This window comes from Mirounga leonina, unplaced genomic scaffold (genome assembly GCF_011800145.1).
Source record: "Mirounga leonina isolate KUSES-001 unplaced genomic scaffold, KU_Mleo_1.0 Mir_125, whole genome shotgun sequence".
Classification (NCBI taxonomy): domain Eukaryota; kingdom Metazoa; phylum Chordata; class Mammalia; order Carnivora; family Phocidae; genus Mirounga; species Mirounga leonina.
The window spans coordinates 23,534,383-23,555,398 of record NW_023270305.1 but is presented as its reverse complement, the minus strand read 5'-3'; the positions used below and the strand labels follow the sequence as shown (position 1 = coordinate 23,555,398).

Sequence of the window (21,016 nt, the reverse complement as noted above, 5' to 3'; positions counted from 1 at the left end):
TCCTGTCACTCACCGTCATTCAGGATGAACTAAAAGAAAACATGAATGTGGGGCACCTGGGTGGCTCAGTCGTTAAGCGTCTGCCTTTGGCTCAGGTCATGATCCCAGAGTCCTGGGATCGAGCCCTGCATTGGGCTCCCTGCTCTGCAGGAAGCCTGTTTCTCCCTCTCCCACTTCCCCTGCTTGTGTTCCCTCTCTCGCTGTGTCTCTCTCTGTCAAATAAATAAATAAAGTCTTTAAAAAAAAAAAAAGAAAACATGAATGTATGTGAGGACAGAGTTCCAATATGGAGTGTAGGGTGTTGCTGGTCTTGACCTTCAGATTTAAATATACCCATGATATAAAAATGCTGTTTTCCAGATAGATATGCACATTTTTGGTTCTACATACTTAAAATAAGAACAGGAGGAAAATATTTAACCCATGCTGAAATTCCTAAGTATTTTTTAACATCTGTTATAGGGCAATTTTATCTTCCTGAGTGAGGGCCAAAATACAGCTAGTGAAGACAATATTTTTCCTTCAAGTCCCTTTCAGCTTTGCACCCATTTTTATCACCAATGTGCATTGTTTTGTGCTGGGTTGGTCAAATATCCAGTGCCCTTGCAGGGAGGACAACTAAGATTAGTGAGGAGTTGGGCCTGAGAAGTGAGTGGCAGAGCAGAGGCACAACATCTAGAAGGTGCTGCAGACACTGGTTAGAGAGGAGAGACCAGAAATGGAGGAGCTGGCTTCATGAGACTTTAAGCAATTCCCAAAAAGAGGCGAGAGGAAGAAACTGCAACATCTTTGAGAATCTTCAGGTACGAGCAGAACTGCTTGGAACAAAGCATGGCAGGGCTGGTCGGAGGTTGATCTCACTGCCTCTGTATGGGATCTTCTCAGCTGCGGTGCCTACTGGACCAGAGGCTCCAGGAGCATCAGCAGTCTGCATGCTTGGCACGAGTCCTAGCTCTCTCCATGGGCACTGCCAGCACCAGCAAGGAGATGGCTTTGTCCTTAAGAACTCGGAGGAAAGTAGATGCTGATGGGAGGGGTGCTGGAGGAGATGGCGCAGCTGGGCAGAGAAGTACAATTGAGCATGAATACTTGCTCAAGAGGAAGCCAACCAACCAGCCTAGAAGTGATAGTGGTATGTTGCACCCCCTTCCGTTTTATGGAAATGAAGTTGCATGATGGATAAATACATTTTCAAGCGATCCTGTCACAGAGTCAGAATTGCAATCTGGACCCTGCAGTGCTCCACTTTCTGGATTATCTGTAGCAAGTGTGATTACTTCTAAGGATGAATTTCCATGGATCAAAATATGTTGTGCTGGAAGTGAGCATACCTTTAAGATGCTCCAGAGGCTTCTGGCATGGAGCAGAGAACATGGGCATGAGCATGGGTATGAGATTAGAGCATACTTGGTCTCTGCCAGGGTGGCCTAGTGTAGTAGCCACAGAATAGTAATGGCTGACGCGCGGCGCTTCTCCAGCAACAGGTGACTCTCCCCTGAAGCAGTGTGAGCTCTGCATTTGAGAAGCGAACCACACTACATAGACTGGAGCAGCAATCCCTTTATCTTCTGAGATCTGCCACTGATGTCACGCAGTGAGAAGGAAGGGACTCATGGTGGGGGATGGTCAGGCCAACCCCAAGGAGGTATTGGTATTATACACTTAGAGTCCTCAAGCTGCTACGGGTAAGCAGAACTCAGCAGTTCCAAGTGTGCACTCCCGAGTTCTACCTGTGAGTTCAAAGCCCAGCTCTACTATCTTATAAACTGGGTAGCTTTGGGCAAATTAAAAATTTAATTTCTCTTGGCTTTAGGCTTCTTAGTGTAAAATGGACATAGTAGTAGTACCTCTGTTTTAGAGATATTGTGAAGCTTAACTGAAAAAAAGTGATATAAATGTATTATTATGGTAACAATTACCGGACATATATAAGAACCTGATGGATATTGTTAATAAGTCTTGGTAGAGGATTGCAGGGATCTTCCCCTGTGACTTGAAAATCTGACTCTGGTATCTTAGGTTCCATTGTTTTCTACTCCCTCCTAGAACAATAGTTAAAGGAACAGGGTTGCAGACAGAGTGGAAAGCTTACTCAGGTGGCCATCTGGCAAGGGCAGGGGGCCTGGGTTACATGCCTGTGTCCCAATGCTCTTGTGTGGGGTGTTGCTGGGCTCTGCTGTGAGGCCACTTGGCTAGTCTGGTCCCGGGGGCATCTTGCACTTGACTCTGCCATTGGAGTTGACCTGCCTGGACTTTGTTCTTGGTGCGTCCAGGACCCAGTGCTCTTTTTTGCTGATTCAGGTCACCTTGGTGTGGCATACCTGTCTGAGTTGCACCTACAACCTTCATCAGATTCCTGGTTTAAGTTGAACACTGTACTCACAGCATGCCCTCTGGCTCCCAACTCAGCTGCCTTCCCAGTCCTTCATGGGATATATGGTGACAACCAGGTCTCAGCCAAGGGGGAGGCTCAGAGGGATAACCAAGGCCCATTGCCACCTAACCCCCATGCACCACTATTTTTAATCTACAGTGAGCCTTTCTTAAAGGAGCAAGCCCACTCTGTGCAGCTGTTCCCTCCCCAAGTTCCAACAGGGGAGGGGCCAAAACCTCCGCGGCTTCCTGTAATCCCTTCAGTCTCTTAAACTTCAATTTCCTGAATTCAAGCCCTAAAGGAGCAAACCAGAACATAGGTACCCTTTGTCTCTCTGGTCCTTGTTCTTAGACTCAAAGGTGATATGTAAAAAAAAAAAAAAAAGCTCCAACAGTAGGAGAGTAGAAGGGAAATAATGTTTGGGAAGTATGGAAAAAATGGTCTAGGGGAAATCCTTCCAATCACTAGATGGGTACAATTGTAAAAAGAAGATTTTGACCCCATCAGTAACGATTAGAAATGGAATTTCTCTTGGGGCACCTGGGTAGCTTAGTCGGTTGGGCGTCTGACTCTTGGTTTCCGCTCAGGTCATGACCTCAGGGTTGTGAGCTGGAGCCCCGCATTGGGCTCTGCACTGGGCATGGAGCCTGCTTGAGATTCTTTTTCCCTCTGCCACTCCCCCACCAAAAAGAAAAAAAAGAAAAGAAATGGAATTTCTCTCCTGTCAAGAATCTCCTGCAAAATGCAGCATACGCAATTATAAATGCTGCATGCATTTCAAATCAGAGTATTTGAGATTGGTCACTGAAAAGATAACTTGATATGCCCTGAAATCTGACACTCCTGCACAAAATACCTGACAGGGATCTCCCCAAATTTGACAATAATCCTCAAAATTCACATGAGATCAATAAGAAAATATTAAAAGCTGACGGAGACTTTTAAAAACTCAATAAATAAGAACTTCATTAACTATGCTAGAAGAAAAACTAATTTGTCTTTCCATTTTCTTTTCAGAAAATGATATCCCCAGATTGGTATACTGTGAAGAGCCAATCGAAGACTGAACAGCCACAACTTCAGAAAAATAGTTTTAGAAAGATATGTCATAAAGTGAATTAATAAAAATATTATTTTTCTGTATGTTTGTGGTATGTGTTAGCTTTATAAAATTTGTGATTTCTCATTCTAAATAAGTATTTACTTTTACATCTAATTTTGGTTCAGAATTTTTTTTTCTGAAAGAGGTTCCCCAAATTTGTGGATGGTTTAGGCCCCACAAATCCTGGATCTGCTCCTGATGGGTGCTGCATGACCAACAGTCTAATTTACAATGATCACAATGGATATTTGGGCACGCCTGTGGGAACATGCCCTGCAAGTGCATGCCATTTAACATTCATATCACTGTTAAATAGAACAAAATGGCAACAACAAAAAATTAAGATCCACTGTTCTACAGCAGAGGCAAACAAGTGACTTTACTGGAGTGATTACCACCATCCTGAATTCAGTGTTTATTGTTGCTACGTACTTGTTTGTTGTTTTGGCACATAGATATTTTTATGCGTTGGTATCATACCATGTATAGGCATCCTGGTTATCCATTGCTGTATAACAAATTGCCCCCAAACATAATGCCTTACAACAACAATCATTTCATTATGTATTATGATAGCTCACCTTCTGGGAGGGTGATCAGGGCAAGGTTGAAAGATAAATATTTGCTGGGCCAATCAGGTGGTGGTGGCATTACCTGCTGACGTTTCAGCTCGAGCGAAGAATGGTTATGGGAAATAGAAAGAGGGAGTTCACTTTCTGAGCACTTGTACTTGAAGACAGACCCTGAGAATAGGAGGGAGGGAGAAGTGGCGTGGGGCTTGGGGAGGTGTTTGAGGTGAGGTGCAGATCTGTCAAAATATAACGATGAAACTACTCTAGAAGGATTAAATAGGTTACAACAAGGACAATCAATTCTAAGGGCATTGTCAAGGTGGAATGCTCTGCCTGCCAACTAGCCAGTCAGATTTGGGATCTTGGAATTAAGCTTGGGTGTGAGATAGGAAAGATTTGGCTGCTTTCCAGTTACAAATAAAATATGTTGATTGTAATAGGTCGCTGTAGATATTGTCCTCATCTTAAAAGAAGCTAAAATATGCAATTCCTTCTGAGACGCCTGGATTTCCCACTGACTTCAAAGGCATTCCTGAAGTCTGGGGAGTGATGGGGAGGATATTAGGTGTACCCAGACAGGCTCCTTAGAGAGGATATCATTGTCTGCCCTGTTCTCAGAGGAATAGAAAGCACACGGCCGTGTTTCCTTCAAGCCACAAGCCCATTTTGTGTATCATGATGGCTACATCGACTTCCTTGTTACTATTTTTGAAAAAATGTGATAGAATATGATAATCATCCCTAAAGAGTTCCTGACAGTGTTCTTTTCTTTTGTACATTGATCTTCACTTAAAAACTGGGCTCTGTCTACTTTTCCAAGTATTCTCAAGCAAGTCCAGTTCACGGATTTGGATTTTTGTTGCTCCTACTGCTGACCTACTTTAGTGACAGCAAGACACGTATGAATTCTGTAAAAGTCATTCAAGTAGATGCTCTCGTTGCATTTAGGAGAGTGCTTGTCAGAATGCTCATGGGCACCCTCGTCCTGGACTTTGAGGGGTGTCTTATCTCCACTCCAGCTACCTGAAACAGTCTCCTGGACATCCAGAAGCTGCTTCTAGCTACTTAGTGGTCTATAGAAATGGCTTATGATGATAGAGTTTTCAGTGCCTAGCCTTAAGACCAGTGTGTAATCTGGAGATACATGGTTAAGAACACAGGATCTGGAGGCAAACAGAGCTGCATTTAAACCTTCAGCTCTTCAACTTACTCGTCATGTGGCTTTTTTTGTTGTTGTTAAGATTTTATTTATTTATTTGACAGAGAGAGAGACACAGCGGAAGAGGAAACACAAACAGGGGGAGTGGGAGAGGGAGAAACAGGCTTCCCGCAGAGCAGGGAGCCGGATGCAGGGCTCGATCCCAGGACGCTGGGATCATGACCTGAGCAGAAGGCAGACGCTTAACGACTGAGCCACCCAGGTGCCCCTCGTCATGTGGCTTTGAACAAATTATGTGACCTTTTAAAACCCGGGTTTCTTCTGTCAAAGGCTGATGATGCCAATAATACTTGTCTCATTGAGGTATTTTGTAGATTAAATGAAATTATGAATAGGTATTATTATTAATTATATTTTTGCTTTTCCAGTCTATTCCTGGACTCAAAAGAGCTGCTTCAGTGGAGCAATAATCATGATGGCTATCACTTATTACCATGTGCCAGCCACTGGGCTAAATACGTGATCTACATTATCTGTAATCATCATGACAAACATGCTAGGAAGAGACCCTTATGTTACAGCAGAGGAAACTGAGGGTCAGAGAGGCGAATTAACTTCCTCAAGGTTACAAGCTGCAGAGCTGGGGTCTGAACTCCAAAGTTGGTGTTCTTTTTCACTAAGCCACACTGATGCTAATGTATCCCAGTTCAAGTCATTCTCTCTCAGGTTCAGTGTGGATTGGAAGGGTTGTTATTTCCCTCTTGCTCTAGAGAAAAATGGACACCTACGATTAAGCAGCAGGCCGAGGGGGAAACTCATCTGTCCACAGTGTTCCATATAGAGCAACCACTTTTCTAGATGCCAACAATTCTCAGTACGAGACAAACATGGTTGTGCTGGAGAAGCATGCACTCATGTCCAGGCCCCTGCAAGTACCAGCCTCAAGGAACCTTGATGTTTTTGGTTTGGTCTCCCTTAGATAATATAACGAAACCACTCTGGCTCATCAGCTTTGGATATAAGTAAAGTCTTCCTGCCACTCAGTAACCCAGAATCCCTATTCTTGTTCACATCTACTCTAGTTTCTCTCTTTTTCTGCAAAAAAAAATCTCCTCTCTGCCCTCCCCCTCAGGATGTTTAATCTCAAAGAAAGCCCCCTGGGTGGCAAAGCAGTTTGCCAGCCACAGTCACCGTGCAACTTCTGGGATTAATCAGTGGCGCTAACTACCACCAAGCCTGCGGAGTCCACCAAGGGATGCCAGCAATTGGGTCAAGCTCACTGGTTCCCAGTGCTCCCGACGCTGCCAGACCCCAAGCCAGTTCTCCAGCCTTGTTCTTCTTTTTGTCAACTGGGCCCTGAAGCACCTCTGCCCGTACGCAGAACTCTACCTGGTCTCAGGGAAATGGCGCATTCATCTTCTGTCAACGACTCTTGCACAAGAAAGCGCACATCTTCGCATGAAGGAGCAGCAGTTTGTAAGCATGGGGTAGCTTAAACTATACTTCTAGAAAACACAACACTGAAAACGCAACAAGCTCTCCAGTTTGCCCTAACACAGACAACTTTCTTATTCTCAGAGAATAAACCATCTCATTTTAGCCTCAGCCATATCCAACACCTTTTCCAGTGTAGTTGCTACTTTATATTTGTTAACCAGGTCCCCTACCCTAACCCTGCCCCATCCATCCGGTGTCCCCCAAACCAAGGGAAGAGTTTCCCATAGTGGATATCCAAATCTCTACTTCTTACTGGAAGGACATTCTTTCTATCTTACACCATTTCCATGAAGGTTAAAAAGATCGTAGGGTCCGTCCTCAGTCAGTTCTCACACTCTTGGTAACTTGTACTTTCCTTCCATGGAAAACTCAGCAAGAATCCCTGAGATAGGAGAGTGGAAGGTTTTCTCTAGGGTTACTGCCTTTTCTCTCCGAGAAGGCTTTTTTCTTTCTTTCTTTTTTTTTTTTTAAGTAAGGATTTGGCCCATCTTGTTTCAGGTATAGGAATCACAGACTGGAGGGAGTATGGAGGAAGGGGGCAACATACACAGAACACCAAAAAGAGAAATGTCTATTGAAAGAAAGGGAAGGAAAAGACATGGGAGACCAGACTGACAGATAGAATTGGATTCCTTAGAACTGAAGTGAGGGAAAACCATAAGGGCTCTATTACATTATATTTTGAATCTTCTGAAAGAATACCTACACTAACCAGTAGAGAGTGAAGTGACTTCTCAGGTAAACTTACAGGTCAGTAAGGACTTCAGTAGCTTTTTGGTTGACTATATCAACTTCAGTTTAGCAAATGGTCTATGCTGTCCTGTGTATAAACTGTTTATTTCCATGTGTCTTGGCAATTTTTTAGTGAGTAAATGACAATGTATAAATCTTTGTGGAATAATCCTTTTAGAGCTTTTTTCTTTTTTCTTTTCTTTTCATCTTCTTTTTTAAATATTACATTCTTCAGGCCAATAATAAAATAGACAATGTCCTGACAAAGCGGACTTTCAAACTGCATGTCACTCAGACATAAGGAGGATTCAACCGACAAGTTGGTAAAGATCCTGCCATTAATATGAAATGGGGGAAAGGTTTATCATTCTTCGGATTGTGGTGGCGGTTTAGGTCCCAGAACTGGAATTAGAACCTTTGGACAACCTCAGTTACTCAAAGAATATCGCCAAGAACAGGGAAATGGTTATTCCCTTAGTTTTGTGTGACAACTGGAACAAACTCTTGATTCAGGTTAAATATTTGGATTGAGTCTGTGGCTTTTCTGTAAATCAGCTTTATTCTTCCTTTCTGACTTTTCAGGGAAGTCAAGCAACTTCTAGAGGTTCTGTGAGAAGAAAGGAAAAGGGAGCAAGTAATTAAGAGGGGTAGAGGAAATGGGGAAGAAAGTTCTTCAATTCCCCTAAAAGGATAGTGATGACATATTCACAACTAAACATCTGAATGCACGATTTCATACAGAATAGGTGATTATGTATGAAAGCAGAATCAGCTGGGAAATCCAGACTGTGTGGTTGGAGAATATGCTGAGAGTTTTCCTTCTGTTCTAGAATAAACTGTGAAGCATATAACAAGGTATTTTAGCAGTATTCTATATAAAAGGAACAAACTCTATATCAGAAATGGACTTTGAGAAACTTCGGGTCATTAGTTATTCTGTTTAAAATTTTTCTTTTATTGCTGACTTGTGCCAATATTTTCTAAAATTTCTTCCAGGAAGGAAGTCCTAGACATTAGAATGTCCAACTTAGATCCTTCCTCCTGAAATTAAGGTCTCTTCTATCCTCCATCACAGAAATTTGTTAGAAGCCCAAAGAGCCACTCGCAAAGTAATTTTTAAAAATATTATGGGCAATTTTGTAAGACTACCAAAAATTTGTAAAATAGAGAATAGATATAATCCCCATATCATTCTACCAGTTTTTAACATACCTCCTTCCAGTTTTTTCTATGTCCACACATATCTTTATATAGTTGTAATCTAATTTTTTTCCGGCTTGACATAAAAATTTCCTCCTACTGCTGAATTGTCAGTGGTGATTATTTTTAATAATTGCACAGTGATACATGAAGTGTTAAGTTTTTTTAAATTTTTAAAAAAGATTTTATTTATTTATTTGTCAGAAAGAGAGAGAGAGAGCACAAACAGGAAGAGCGGCAGGCAGAGGGAAAAGTAGTCTCCCTGCTGAGCAAGGAGCCCCACGAAGGGCTTGATCCCAGGATCTTGGGATCATGACCTGAGCTGAAGGCAGATGCTTAACCGACTGAGCCACCCAAGCGTCCCATGAAGTATAAGTTCTGATCAATGTTCGATCCAATCAAAGAGAGATGATGTTTTGTCTTTAAAAGAAACAATTTAAATTTTTATTTTACATTTTTAAAAATTATAAAACCCAAACAAATCCATTTTGGCAATAATTTCAAAATTACAGAAAGGTTTCAAGAATAAGAATAAACATTGACCACCTATATGTTCTATATCCAGGCTCACTATTATTAATATTTTGCCCCATCTGCTTTATCATTGCTTTCTTCTTTTCTGCCTTCTTCTTCTCTCTCTAATATTTTCTAAACCATTTGAGGGGAAGTTTTATACACACTGGCCCTTTACTCTAAGATACTCCTGTATGTATTTTGTATAAATACAAATATGCTTTTACAAATTTAATACTGATGTGATACTTCTATCTACCATCCATATTCCAATTTTGCCAATTGACTCAGTAGTGTCCTTTATAGCATTTCCCCCTCCAATACAGGATCCAGTCTAGGATCAGATCAATATCTGATCTAGTTAGTTGTCATGTCTCTTTAGCCTCCTTTAATCTAGAACAGTTTTACAGTCATTCTTTGTCTTTTGTGACACGGATGCTTTTGAAGAATATATCCCCTCTTCTGTTTTTTTCTTTTTTTTTTTATACAATGTTTTTTTGTTTTAGGTTAGTCTTAGGTTCCCTCATGGTTAGGTTCATTCCAGACTGGCATACTGCATAAGTGATATTGTGTTTCTCTCTGGGCATCAGCTCTAAAGGCACATGATGTCCATCTGCTTCCTCATAGGTGATATTAATTTTTTTTTTTTTTAAAGTAAGCTCTATACCCGATATGGGGCTTGAACGACTCCAGGATCAAGAGCCACATGCTCTACCAACTGAGCCAGTCAAGCACCCCTGGAGATGCTAATTTTAATCACCTACTCGAAGTGTTGTCTAATTTTGGTTTCTATTTTTCTCTTGCAATTAATAAGCAAATGTGAAGAGAAACTTTAAGACATGCAAATATTTGACTCGTCATCAAATCTTTGCCCCTAGATTTAGCATTCATTGATGATTCTTGTCTGACCCACTCTCTGCTATCATGGTTGCATTGCAAATTGATGACTCTTCAACTCTAGCGCTGTCTCCACATTTACCAGTCGACCCGCAGCATTCTACTGTTAACAAGAGTCCTCCGTTCATCTATCTATCATCATCTACCTATTTACCTATCTAATCTATCATCGGTTATAGACTCATAGATTCTTATTTTCTATAATTCATTGTTGTCCTTAATTGTTTTAGTGCTCAAATTGTTTCAAATTTGGCCAGTGGGAACCCCTTATGTGTCTTTTTGACATGTCCCATTTTTTTTTTTTTGAGTACTTCCCTTCTTCTGACACAAAAATGATGCTCATAGCTCATCTTGTACTCTCCCCCTGCTCCAGCTTTGAAACCAGTGGTTTCTCCATGGACTTCTGCTTCCTTTTAGTAGGGAATGGTATTAGAGGCCAAGATTGGGCACTAGGTATGATCGTTGCTACCTGGGTGTCTTTGCTTATAGGCCTTTTTCGTGGATAGGAAAAGGAAACATATGCATGCATATACATGTATATATTGTACATATGTATATGCATGCATATTTACACTTGCAAACACACATATATGTATGCATGTTTTAGAAATCTTCAGTCCATATCAATAACTTCAATTATTGCATCCCATAGGATCCACCTTGTTTTTCCCCTATCATTATTTATATGTCCATTCTACCCCATTAAGAACCCTACCTCTCAACAATATCAACACATTTACTCATCTATAACTCATCTAAAATATATTTATATATTTGTATATATATAATATCTAATATATGCATATATTATGTAAATATATTTATATAGATTGATCATATATTATATATCAGTATTATATATATATCATATAAATATATATACATTTACTGATCTATAATACATCTAAAATAGATTCAAAATTGCTTTGCCCATACCTCTACGAAAACAAGCCTACTGGAAAATGTTCAGGATTTGTTTGCTGTTTTCACCCTATCCCAACCAAGACTGAGAAATATTTATAGTCCAATTCTATGTTTGTAAATTACTTGGATTAGTTGGCTCTTTTTCTCCCTCTTCAGTGGGGCTCTGTTATTCATTTTGATACTGTTATAATCATTTATTTGGTTTGCTTTCAGTTTTAGGTACCCCTTCCTGTCCTTGTTGATTTAATTTTATGTTTTGATCATGTAGATCATGTTTTCAAAAGTCAACATTATGTAAAACAGGATACTCAGAAAAGTGTCACTCCATTCTGTATTCCTTCTTATTCCCTCCACCACCCCCTCTTAGAGGGAACTAACTGTTGTTCTCTGTTTAACCTTTCTGAGTTTCTTTTTGGACAAGTAAGTGGATATACACATGTTTTCTTATTTCTCCCTCTTACACAAAAGGTAGCATACTACATATACTATTCTGCAGTTTGATTTTTCCACTTAAGAATATCTCTTGGGAATTACTCCATACCAGTTCATAGAGATCTTTCTCTTCTCTCTTTACAGATACAAATTGCCCCATCATGAGTATTTATCATAGTTTATTTAACTGATCACCTATGCTTGGATATCTTGTTTCTAATATTTTGCAACCGCAAATAATGCTGCAGTGATTTACCTTGTGCAAATGTATTTTTTTGTATTACTGGAGTTGTACCTTCAGAGTTAATGCCAGAAGTGTGATAGGCAGGTCAAAGTGTAAACGCAGATGAAGTTTGTTGGACGATGCCAAATTCCTTTCCGTAGGGGTTGTACCATTTTGCATTCTCAGTGAGAAAGCAACGTGTGAGTGCCTGTTTTCCCCCATGTCCTTGCCATCATAAGCCAGTGTCATCATAAGCTTTTGAATTTTTGCCAAACTGATGCATGAAAAATGGTGCCTCAATGTTATTTTAATTTGCATTTATTTTATTATGAGTGAAACTGAGTATTTTCTCACATGTTTAAGGTCCATTTTTATAACATATTTTTTTTACGAATTGTCTGTGGACATCTTTTGCCCATTTATTAATAGGATTTAAACATGTTTAAAGTTGTTTATTTGGAAGAAATAGTTTTTAATACAATTTACACTAACTGAAGGCAGAATCCCAAAGTATCTGCTGTAAGGATAAGCTATGGCTTCTGCCCTCCAGGAATTCACAGTGTATAAACTGAACACCGTCACAGTGGATCCAAATATAAACTCTGGAACCAGACTGCCTGCCTTTGAATGCCAGTCCTGCCACTTAGGCACGTTTTAAACCTCTTGGCGCTTTAGTTGTTCTAACTGTAAGATGAGAATATTAACAGCATTTACCTCTTAGGATTGTTTTAAGGATTAAATGACTTAACATATGTAAAGTACATTTCATAAATGTTAGCTATTTAGCAATCAAGAAAAGGCTCTGATATATACTGATTTGATCCCATAAGAATTTTGTTATATGTAGTTAGTTATTAAAAATGAGACCTGGACGTTTAGAAACATTAGGTGAATCAGCAGTAGAACCAGAATTTTCTCGAAGTAATCTCCACACTCCACATGGGGCTTGAACTCAAGACCCCAAGGTCAAGAGTCACATGCTCTACCACTGAGCCAGCCGGTTACCCCTGAGTAAGATAGATCTTTGAGCCTGTGAAGCTCACTTTCTTGTGCTGGAGGGGTCTGTGTGGGCTGTAGAAAGAAAAAACAAACAGCTAAGTAAACCAGTTTTGTCGGTCATGTTCATTATTTGTTGTTCAGCACACAGGACAGTGTCAAAATTCATTTGTTAAATGGAAAAAAAAAATGAGGAATGAGTGACAGAGTAGTGAAAAATGAAGCTCAATACATAGGTAGGACCCAAATCATGAAAGGCCTTGTCAACTATTCTGAAGAGTATGGACTTTATCCTGAGCAGAGAAATCACATCAACCGATCTGCATTGAAGAAAACTTAAGCCAGTGGCTGGGTGGAGGACCCACGGGAGAAGGGCCCACAGCAACGTTACCTCACGGTAGTGGGACATGATGGTGCTGAATCAAGAGGGAGACTGAGGGGATGGAGAGGAGGTGACCTGGACAGAGATTTAGAAGTCAGAACCAACTTCACACAGACTTGTTTGGTGCAGAGGGGAGGAGAGAGGAGAGAGAAGTCTGAAGTGACACTGAGGTTTCACTGGGATTAGAAACTGAAGAGGGGTAGCCGACTGGGGAAAATGAAGAAAGGACTTTCCAACATGCACAGATTTGGGGCGACTGTGGGACAATGCTCAATCTCTTGACTATACTTCCATTTGGCTTCTCTACACTCCTTAAAGTCAGGAGTTGTGTGGACCTGCTCAGGGCACTGTAGCAGCAGCCTAGTGTCTAATAGTGAAAAGGAAAGCAGTTAGGTCAATAGACTAGGAGGGGTGTAGCCTTAGGTCTCTGGGGGTCCGTGATGGGGTGCACTGAGTACTAAGTTAACTGCTAACTCTAAGGTTATTCTTTGACTGCAAAAATACTCATTTTTGCATCTTCTTTTATGCCCAGGATGATACCTTGCATAAAGCAGATTGTGGACAACATTAAATAGATGCCGCACAGGGAGATTATGAAAGAAAATCCATTATCAAGCCAGGCTCATGGCTGGGAGCTTAGGGGCACTGAACCAGGATGCAGGGAGTAGGAAGTCCAGGAGGAGCTCCAAATCCCTTTCCATAAAGACAGAAAACAGATGAATAAATCGACAGCCCAATGAAAACCCAGATAAAATGGCACTGTGCAAATTTCCAGGACACCAGTGCTTTTCTAGAGATTATGCAGGATGAAAAGCCGTGATTTTTAGACTTGTGAGAAGACCTGGACAAGATAGCAATCTGGACACCTGGACACCTATCTCTACCAAGAAAAGGAGTTTTTAATGCTTTGGTGATATGGTAAAAAATCCAAAAGAAAAGAGATCGTGTTTCACAGAAGTTTCCACAGGCTGGTATTTATTTTAAAAAGTGACCTGAACTTTCTACAGGCTATCACTGGATTCACACAAGAAGGTTCATCATAGTTGGTAAAGGACCTGCTACAATTCATTTTCTGATGACAGTGCTTTCTGGCTTGTCCCTGCAGGTACTAGGAGCAGGAAACGGTATGCACAGACAGGAAGATAGGTGGAGGGTCTCATAAGCAGATGGGAACTATTGCAAATAAACCATAAGATGGTCTCCGGAGGGGAAGCAACATTAGGGACTTGGACGAGGAAAGATCAAAAGGTAAAGCTTGCGAGGGGGGCAGACAGGCAGGAGGAAAATAGCTGTGGGGGAGAAGTGGGGGATAAAAAAGAGAAAGGCGTGTGAAAGCAACCTCAAGCGCAGGACACGAGTTAACGATTATGAAGAAGAGCAGTAAAAAGAATTGGGTTACTGAACTGGGAAGGAGGGACTTGGTTCTCTGGAGATCCCTTCTGCGTTTACACGGACCGGCTCAGCGCTAAGGGGGTGTGGTACTGAGCTCAGAGCGGTGCGGTGCGAGGCGATCGCGGCGGGGGCGCCGCCCAATCCCTTCTAGAAGTGGAAGGCCAGGAAAACCTAGCGACTGGCGGGCAGGCAGGCAGGGAGGTTGGCAGAGCGGAGGCGGAGCGAGGGCGCCGATGGGCGGGACGGGGGAGAGAGCGTGGGGAGGACAAGGAGGCGCTGGCTACCGGCGGCGCTAGGACCCACGGGCGCCCCGCCGGCTCCCGGGAGGTTGATAAAGCGGCGGCGGCGTTTGACGTCAGTGGGGAGTTAATTTTAAATCGGTACAAGATGGCGGAGGGGGACGAGGCAGCGCGGAGGCTGCAGCCGCACGAGGGGCTGCGGCGCCGGCGGCGGACTAGCGACCCAAGCACCGGGGTTAACCACGTCTCGTCCACGACCTTCCTAGGTACGCGCCGGGGGAGCGGAGGCCGCAGGGCCCGGGTGCGGAGAGGGCGCGGGCCGCTCGGACCCGCGGACACCGGCCGCAGGCGGCGGGGTCGTCGGCCGCGGCTGGTTCAGCTCTCCTCCTGCCGCCGCGTCTGACGGCCGCCGGGCCTAGCCCCCGCAGCGTGCCGAGCTTCCGCGGCGCGCGGCCTGAAAGGGCGGCCCTGGGGCCGCGGCTCCCGCTGCTGTCGGGTGAACGGGCGGCGAGCGCGTCTGCGCCCGGCCCGGCCCCCTGCCCGCCCGCCGCGTGGCTGCCTCCGTGTGGCTGCCGCCGCGTCCGCCCCGACCTGAGGGGGCGGCCTCGAGCTGGGGTCGCAGACCTGGGGCGCGGGGAGGTCGGTGACGCCGCGGCTAGGTGCAGGAGAGCTCCGGACGCGGCAGGGCGATCTGTCTCTTGGCGGGCACTCTGCGCTCTGTTGCTCTGTCAGAAAGGGAGGTAGGGGTGGCCAGAGCTTTATGGGCCCCCACGGAGGAGGAGGACGCGGAGCGCGCGGGGGGAGCAGACACCTCGCTGCCAGGTCGCAAAGCTCTCCAGACACCCTTCCAGGAGGGAACCGCAGTCCGCAGGCCAGGGCTGTGCCCCGGGGCTCGCGTTCTAGGGCTCCTCGGCCCCCGAGCCCATTGGCGCGGGTTGCGCGTGGCTGGGATGCAAGTCCGGATTTAGTTGTTAAACTAGGGTTGTGAGCAGTTTCCTAGTCACTCAGACGGCATAGTAAGGCCCGGTCAGACTGGAGTGTCTGCGGTGTGAAGTCACCTGATCCTTCGCTCCCCGGTTTTGCTGAATGTGAGCTGCTACTGTACGTGGACAAGGAGCGCCCCTGCTCCCTCCAAGACGCGTTTGCTTTGGCAGCGGAGTGTTGTGTGTCCCTCTCATAACACCCCTATTTTTAGGAGTTCAGCATTTGATCTTTCGCTCTGGCGTGAATTGAACGCATGAAATCCTGATTGAGAATTTTGATAGTACTTAAAGGCATAAAGTTTTTCAAAGGCTTATAAATAGTAAAAGCTTGCGGTTAGGTAAGTACGGCCATGGCATACATTAAGAGTTTATAAACTACACTAAATGTGAACTTGTGTTCTTCAGATTCCTCTCTTTCCACAGTCTGATAAAGGTTTTGTAAGATGAAATGTAAAACATTTTGATAAGGTGTTATCCGTGAAGACTAACTTCAGTAGAAAAGTTTACGTGAAATATATTGCATCATTTATAGTAACCTTTGGATGTGCTGAACATATGTCAGAGGTGATGACAAACTAGAGTTCAGATACGGGAGAAAGAACAGGAAATAAAGCTTATTTTATTATTGCTTGCCAACAAAAGCACTTGACAGAACTGTTTACATAGAAAAATACCCCCCCCCCCCCCCCCCCCAGAGGTTTTGCCTTAGATTTCTTCTGGTTGGAATTCTCAAGTAATTAGTTTTGGAATGCTGATGGATTGATTTAGATCTTTTGGACCCTACGGGTGTGTATGTTGTGTGTTCGCTCTTGCATTTATTTATTTATATATATTTTAAGGTAACTGTTTTAGATGTATTTTCAAAGTGATTTATGTACTTGCCTTACTAGAAGCATAACTTTATGACTTAGTCATGGTTATGAACATCGTTTTTATTTTGTGGTACACTGAGATGTGATTCTTAAGAGTTGATACATAGGGCTCGCCATTTATTGAACATTCTGCTACTCACAGGTTTTTGTGTGTCCCCCCCCCCCCTTGGAGGTATCCCTTCCCTTGATAACCATACCTATCAAATGACTGCCTGAAACCTTTTCATTTGCTCTGTAGTCACTCAATACGACATTAAAATCCAAATAAAACTTCTTAAGATTTGTGTTTAAAGTCAGAGCCAACAGGCTGTGAGTGAGTAGGGACTCGGCTATTTTTGACAGTGTATAAGGAACTCTCTGTCTCCCTCTGCTTTCTGGATAAGTAAACTTGAATTGAGTTGGGGTGAGTCAGGTGCCACTCTAGTAGTTTAGTCTAAGGAAGGTGCTTTGTGTCTCTTAAGAGAAATCCTTACGCTCTTTAGGAATGTAGGATCTTTGTAAAGCTCTTACCTACTCTTGTATTTTAATGGCTTTGTAGGATGATTAAATCTCTTGGAAATTATTTGGGGAAGAAAGAGCTGTCTTACATACAGCAAAGAGGTATTTATTACAGGGAAAATAAACCGTGAGTTAAAATGAGATTCTGGCTTTAAGTTGGGCGCACCTATTTTGGGATTCGATTTTAGTTTGCCAGTGTGTTTTAACTTTAGGGTAAAGTTCTTAAATATTCACAGATGAAAGTAACTTTCTTGAAATTGTTAGACCTTTTCCAAAATTGTGCTTTTTCCATCTGTCTGATATTAAGCAGTTGTTAAAGAGTACCTGGAAGACTGTCACCTCGTTCCATGCTGTAGTTCAAGGCATATTTTTACAATTTCGAGACTCTTTAGCAAGATGCGTTTTTTTTTTTTTTTGTGGTTTCCATCACTTCTTTTATTGATACTCATTAGAGAATAAAATTGTATTGGTTTTTTTGATGCATGACAACACACTCTGTTGGTAGTGGTTGCACAAGGTTGATCATGAGCTATACTAAATACTGCAACCTCCGAATTCCTGATTTTTACACTGGTATTTCCTTTGTGGTGATGGGTGGCTCCTCTCTGAATACATAAAGTGGTCCGTTCAGTTCGTGGTTGCATTTTAAAAATCTGTTTATGCTCAATTGGAAGACCTATTTGACGCACAATTGTAAGCAGAGCCTCTTGGCAGGCTCTCAAGGTTAAGAGACAAATGTAAGGAATGGGATTGGAAGTTAAAACTTTTTTGTAATGGTGATTTACTGCTTTACAGAGGGAGGTTTTTTTTCTGGGGTGGCTGCAGGGAAGTAGCCTTTTTTTTTTTTTTAAGTGTAATGGTATTCTGATTGACCATTTTAGTGTTTTAAAATCCAGGTGTGTTATTAAGGACGATAGATGTGAATGTTGAGTCACTGAACTTAATCCCCCAATGAATTCATTACTCATGTAAGTTTCTTCCTCTCCTTTACTGTTCCTGACCTGGGAAACAGAGACAGAAGAGAAATTAAATTTCCTTACTACCTACAGCTCGTTGACAAGTCCTTGAAACAGGCGGAGTGACATTCCTCTAGGGACTCAACTGCCTCAATGTTAATACTTTGCTAAGGGCAAAAGGCAGTCTTAGCCTGACCCTCAGGATCCTGTAAGTCTACTTTAACATGTAAAAATTCTTTTAGAAATTTCCTTTATCTCTAAACCCCCAAGATACTTGTTGGCAATCATCCCCCAAGCATATGGACCACCGATATACATCTGAAGGTCTCATGACTCCGGTTATTAGACAGTAATAAATGATCTTTTCCTAACAATAGCTCGCCCCCTCAAGGTCCTGGAAACCTTGCTTCCAAAATTCCTTAGAGACTTATGCTATCTCTAACCCTTCCCAACTTGAAAGTATGTAATGGGCTGCTCCTCGTGACCCCAGTGCAGCTCTTTCTGCCCATGGGTCCTGACCCTGTGCTTTAATAAACCATGGGTCCTGTCCCTGTGATTTAATAAAATCACCTTTTTGCACCAAAGATGTCTCAAGAATTCTTTCTTGGCCATATGGCTTCGAACCCTAACATTCTTTCCTTCACTCACCACCACTCAAGAATGGTTGAGTGCTTTCTCTATAGCTTTAAAAATGAATAGCCAAAAAACCCCCCATTATCCTGAAAATAATGATGGCAATAGCATAATCCTTGATATTTTATAAAGCGCTTTAAACATCTTGCCTTTTTTTTTTTTTGCCCCCCTTAAAATCTTCCTTTGAGGGAGTCCCATTGGAGGGAGTGATTTTAACTTGTCTACAGTCAAAGAAACTACTCAGAGGCAGTCTTAGTGCTGTGGACTTGGAGGAGAGTAGGAGCCTTTCTTCATTGAAAATTATCAAATACACAATTAGAAATGTCTCGGTAAAACTGTTGAATGAATGATGTCTGAAGTCATACTAATGAGAAATTGGTGCGGTTAATAAGTAAAGATAGAGCAAGTCACTAAGTGGAGTGGGAAATTTTCAAGTAAGAAGGGAGAAGGTAGATGTAGAAAGAAGTAGAATTCATGAAGTAGAACAATTTTGCTTGTTAAGGACATTAAGAAGTATGAAATAAGTGTAAAGCCAAGATAACTATTTTACAAATGATTTTTCAAGTTATTGGTAATCATATCTCTGTGTGTTTAGGTGTACACATATTTGCTAAACTTAGGTAGATTTTTATAAAATGTGTACTTAAGTAACCACCCTCTCTATCTACTGTGGGACAGATAGCTGTAGGTAGTTGGTTTTATGGGCAGATGGTAATCTATTAGAAGCAACTGTTAAGTCATGAAAGACTAACATATATGTACTTTGTTTTCCCAAGGAGGTAGTATGCACTTTTGACTGATTTGGGGTTTAGTTTTCCGGCCAGTACAAATAGAATTTAGGGGATTCCTTGGTAATGTACCAGCTTAATGAAAATTACTCATACAAATTATATTTCTATGACTAGAGTCAAAATAACCGGTAACTAATAACTTGTGAGCTATGTAATTTATGAAGGATGCATATCAAGGGTCTATAGTACATTTCCTCCTTTTATTGCATAATGCTCTGATTGTGGGGGCAATGTTTTTTTAATTATATAGAAGTAAGTTAATGCAGTGGGAAAGAATAAGGAAAGGAATCAAAAGCTGACTTAACTCTCTGAGCCTTGAAACCCTTCACACACAGCAGTGATAGTAATCGCATAATAGGACTGTTGTGGGAAACAACAGTGGCAGTGATAGGTACAAATGTTTTATAAATTGTAAAGCTGCCTGTGTAAGAGACTGTAATGCTTATGTAAGAATGTGCCTATTTGGCTACTTATGCTGTTATATATACATGTGTATATTTGCAATCAGTTTCTTCTAATTTTTTTTTCCTGCAGTGTGGACAAAGGTTTAGTTTGGGCAGAGGTGGTAGGTAAATTTTTAACTTTACCTGTAAAATGCTGATAATGTGTTCATGATTAGGGATATTGCAAGTACTAAATGTGAAAAAAGTGCTTAACCCAGTGGCAGACATTCTGTTGATGGTAGTATTGCTATAATGTGTAGTTATTTTGAACAAAAAGTTTTAAGTTTCAAAATACACGACTTGAAAAACCTTTGTTCAGTTTTTATAAGATAAAAATATACATTCATACTTTTCACCAGCTTCATTTTAATAAACTTGCGCTTTAGAGAATCAATCATAGCAAAATAATCTTCTGAAATTGTTTATTTTCAGTATGAAAATATGAAGTAATTTCTTAAGGTCATGGCAGTTTTCAAGTAGAGTGCATTTACTTTTCAGATAGTAAATGTGCAGAATCTAACTAGGGTCTGTTTTGTGCAAAAATGCCTAAAGAATGATTGACTTGAAAGTACACAAATTGTGTATCCCATTAAAAGCTTTTCCCCCCACAAATTGTGAATCCCATTAAAAGCTTTTTTCCCCCTACATGTAATCATTTAGAGTCATGAATAGTGATTAGGATATATTTTAACTTTTGAATTCTATAAACTTATTATGATCTTCAGAATGGAATTAGAATGGAGGCTTGGATTATAATACTAGCTCTGTAATAACATTTTTTCCTTCCTGGTAGGTAATATCTGCCTTAGCAAACTTAAAGGTTTTTGTTTTTTTCTTTTTTTTGATTATTAAATAGATAATCTTTGAAGGCACTTTAGAAATCTTAAAGCCTTCTATAACGAAACTTTTTTTTTTTTTTTTTTTAAAGATTTTATTTATTTGACAGACAGGGACCCACAGCTAGAGAGGGAACACAAGCAGGGGGAGTGGGAGAGGGAGAAGCAGGCTACCTGCTGAGCAGAGAGCCGGATGCGGGGCTAGATCCCAGGACCCTGGGATCATGACCTGAGCCGAAGGCAGACGCTTAACGACTGAGCCACCCAGGCGCCCCACGAAACTCTTTTAAAAGGGGGATGGAATTGGCATGCTAAATGAGCTCATTTCATATTTGAATGAATGGGTTTATGAGATATTAAAACTTGGATT

General features: G+C 41.7%; 1 protein-coding gene across 4 annotated transcripts in view; it reads left to right on the top strand.

Moving 5' to 3' along the window:
- The first annotated feature begins 14,726 nt into the window (after positions 1-14,726).
- ATL2 (atlastin GTPase 2) overlaps positions 14,727-21,016 on the top strand; it is a 61,864-nt gene continuing 55,574 nt past the window's right edge. For 2 of the 4 annotated variants that reach the window (XM_035000941.1, XM_035000944.1), the window contains exon 1: positions 14,727-14,900. In XM_035000941.1, the coding sequence (XP_034856832.1) occupies positions 14,783-14,900 (118 nt within the window). In that variant the 5' untranslated portion in view covers positions 14,727-14,782. Of the gene's footprint in view, positions 14,901-15,485; positions 15,956-16,319; positions 17,090-21,016 lie in introns of those variants that run through there. The other 2 variants (XM_035000943.1, XM_035000942.1) reach the window with 2 other exon arrangements.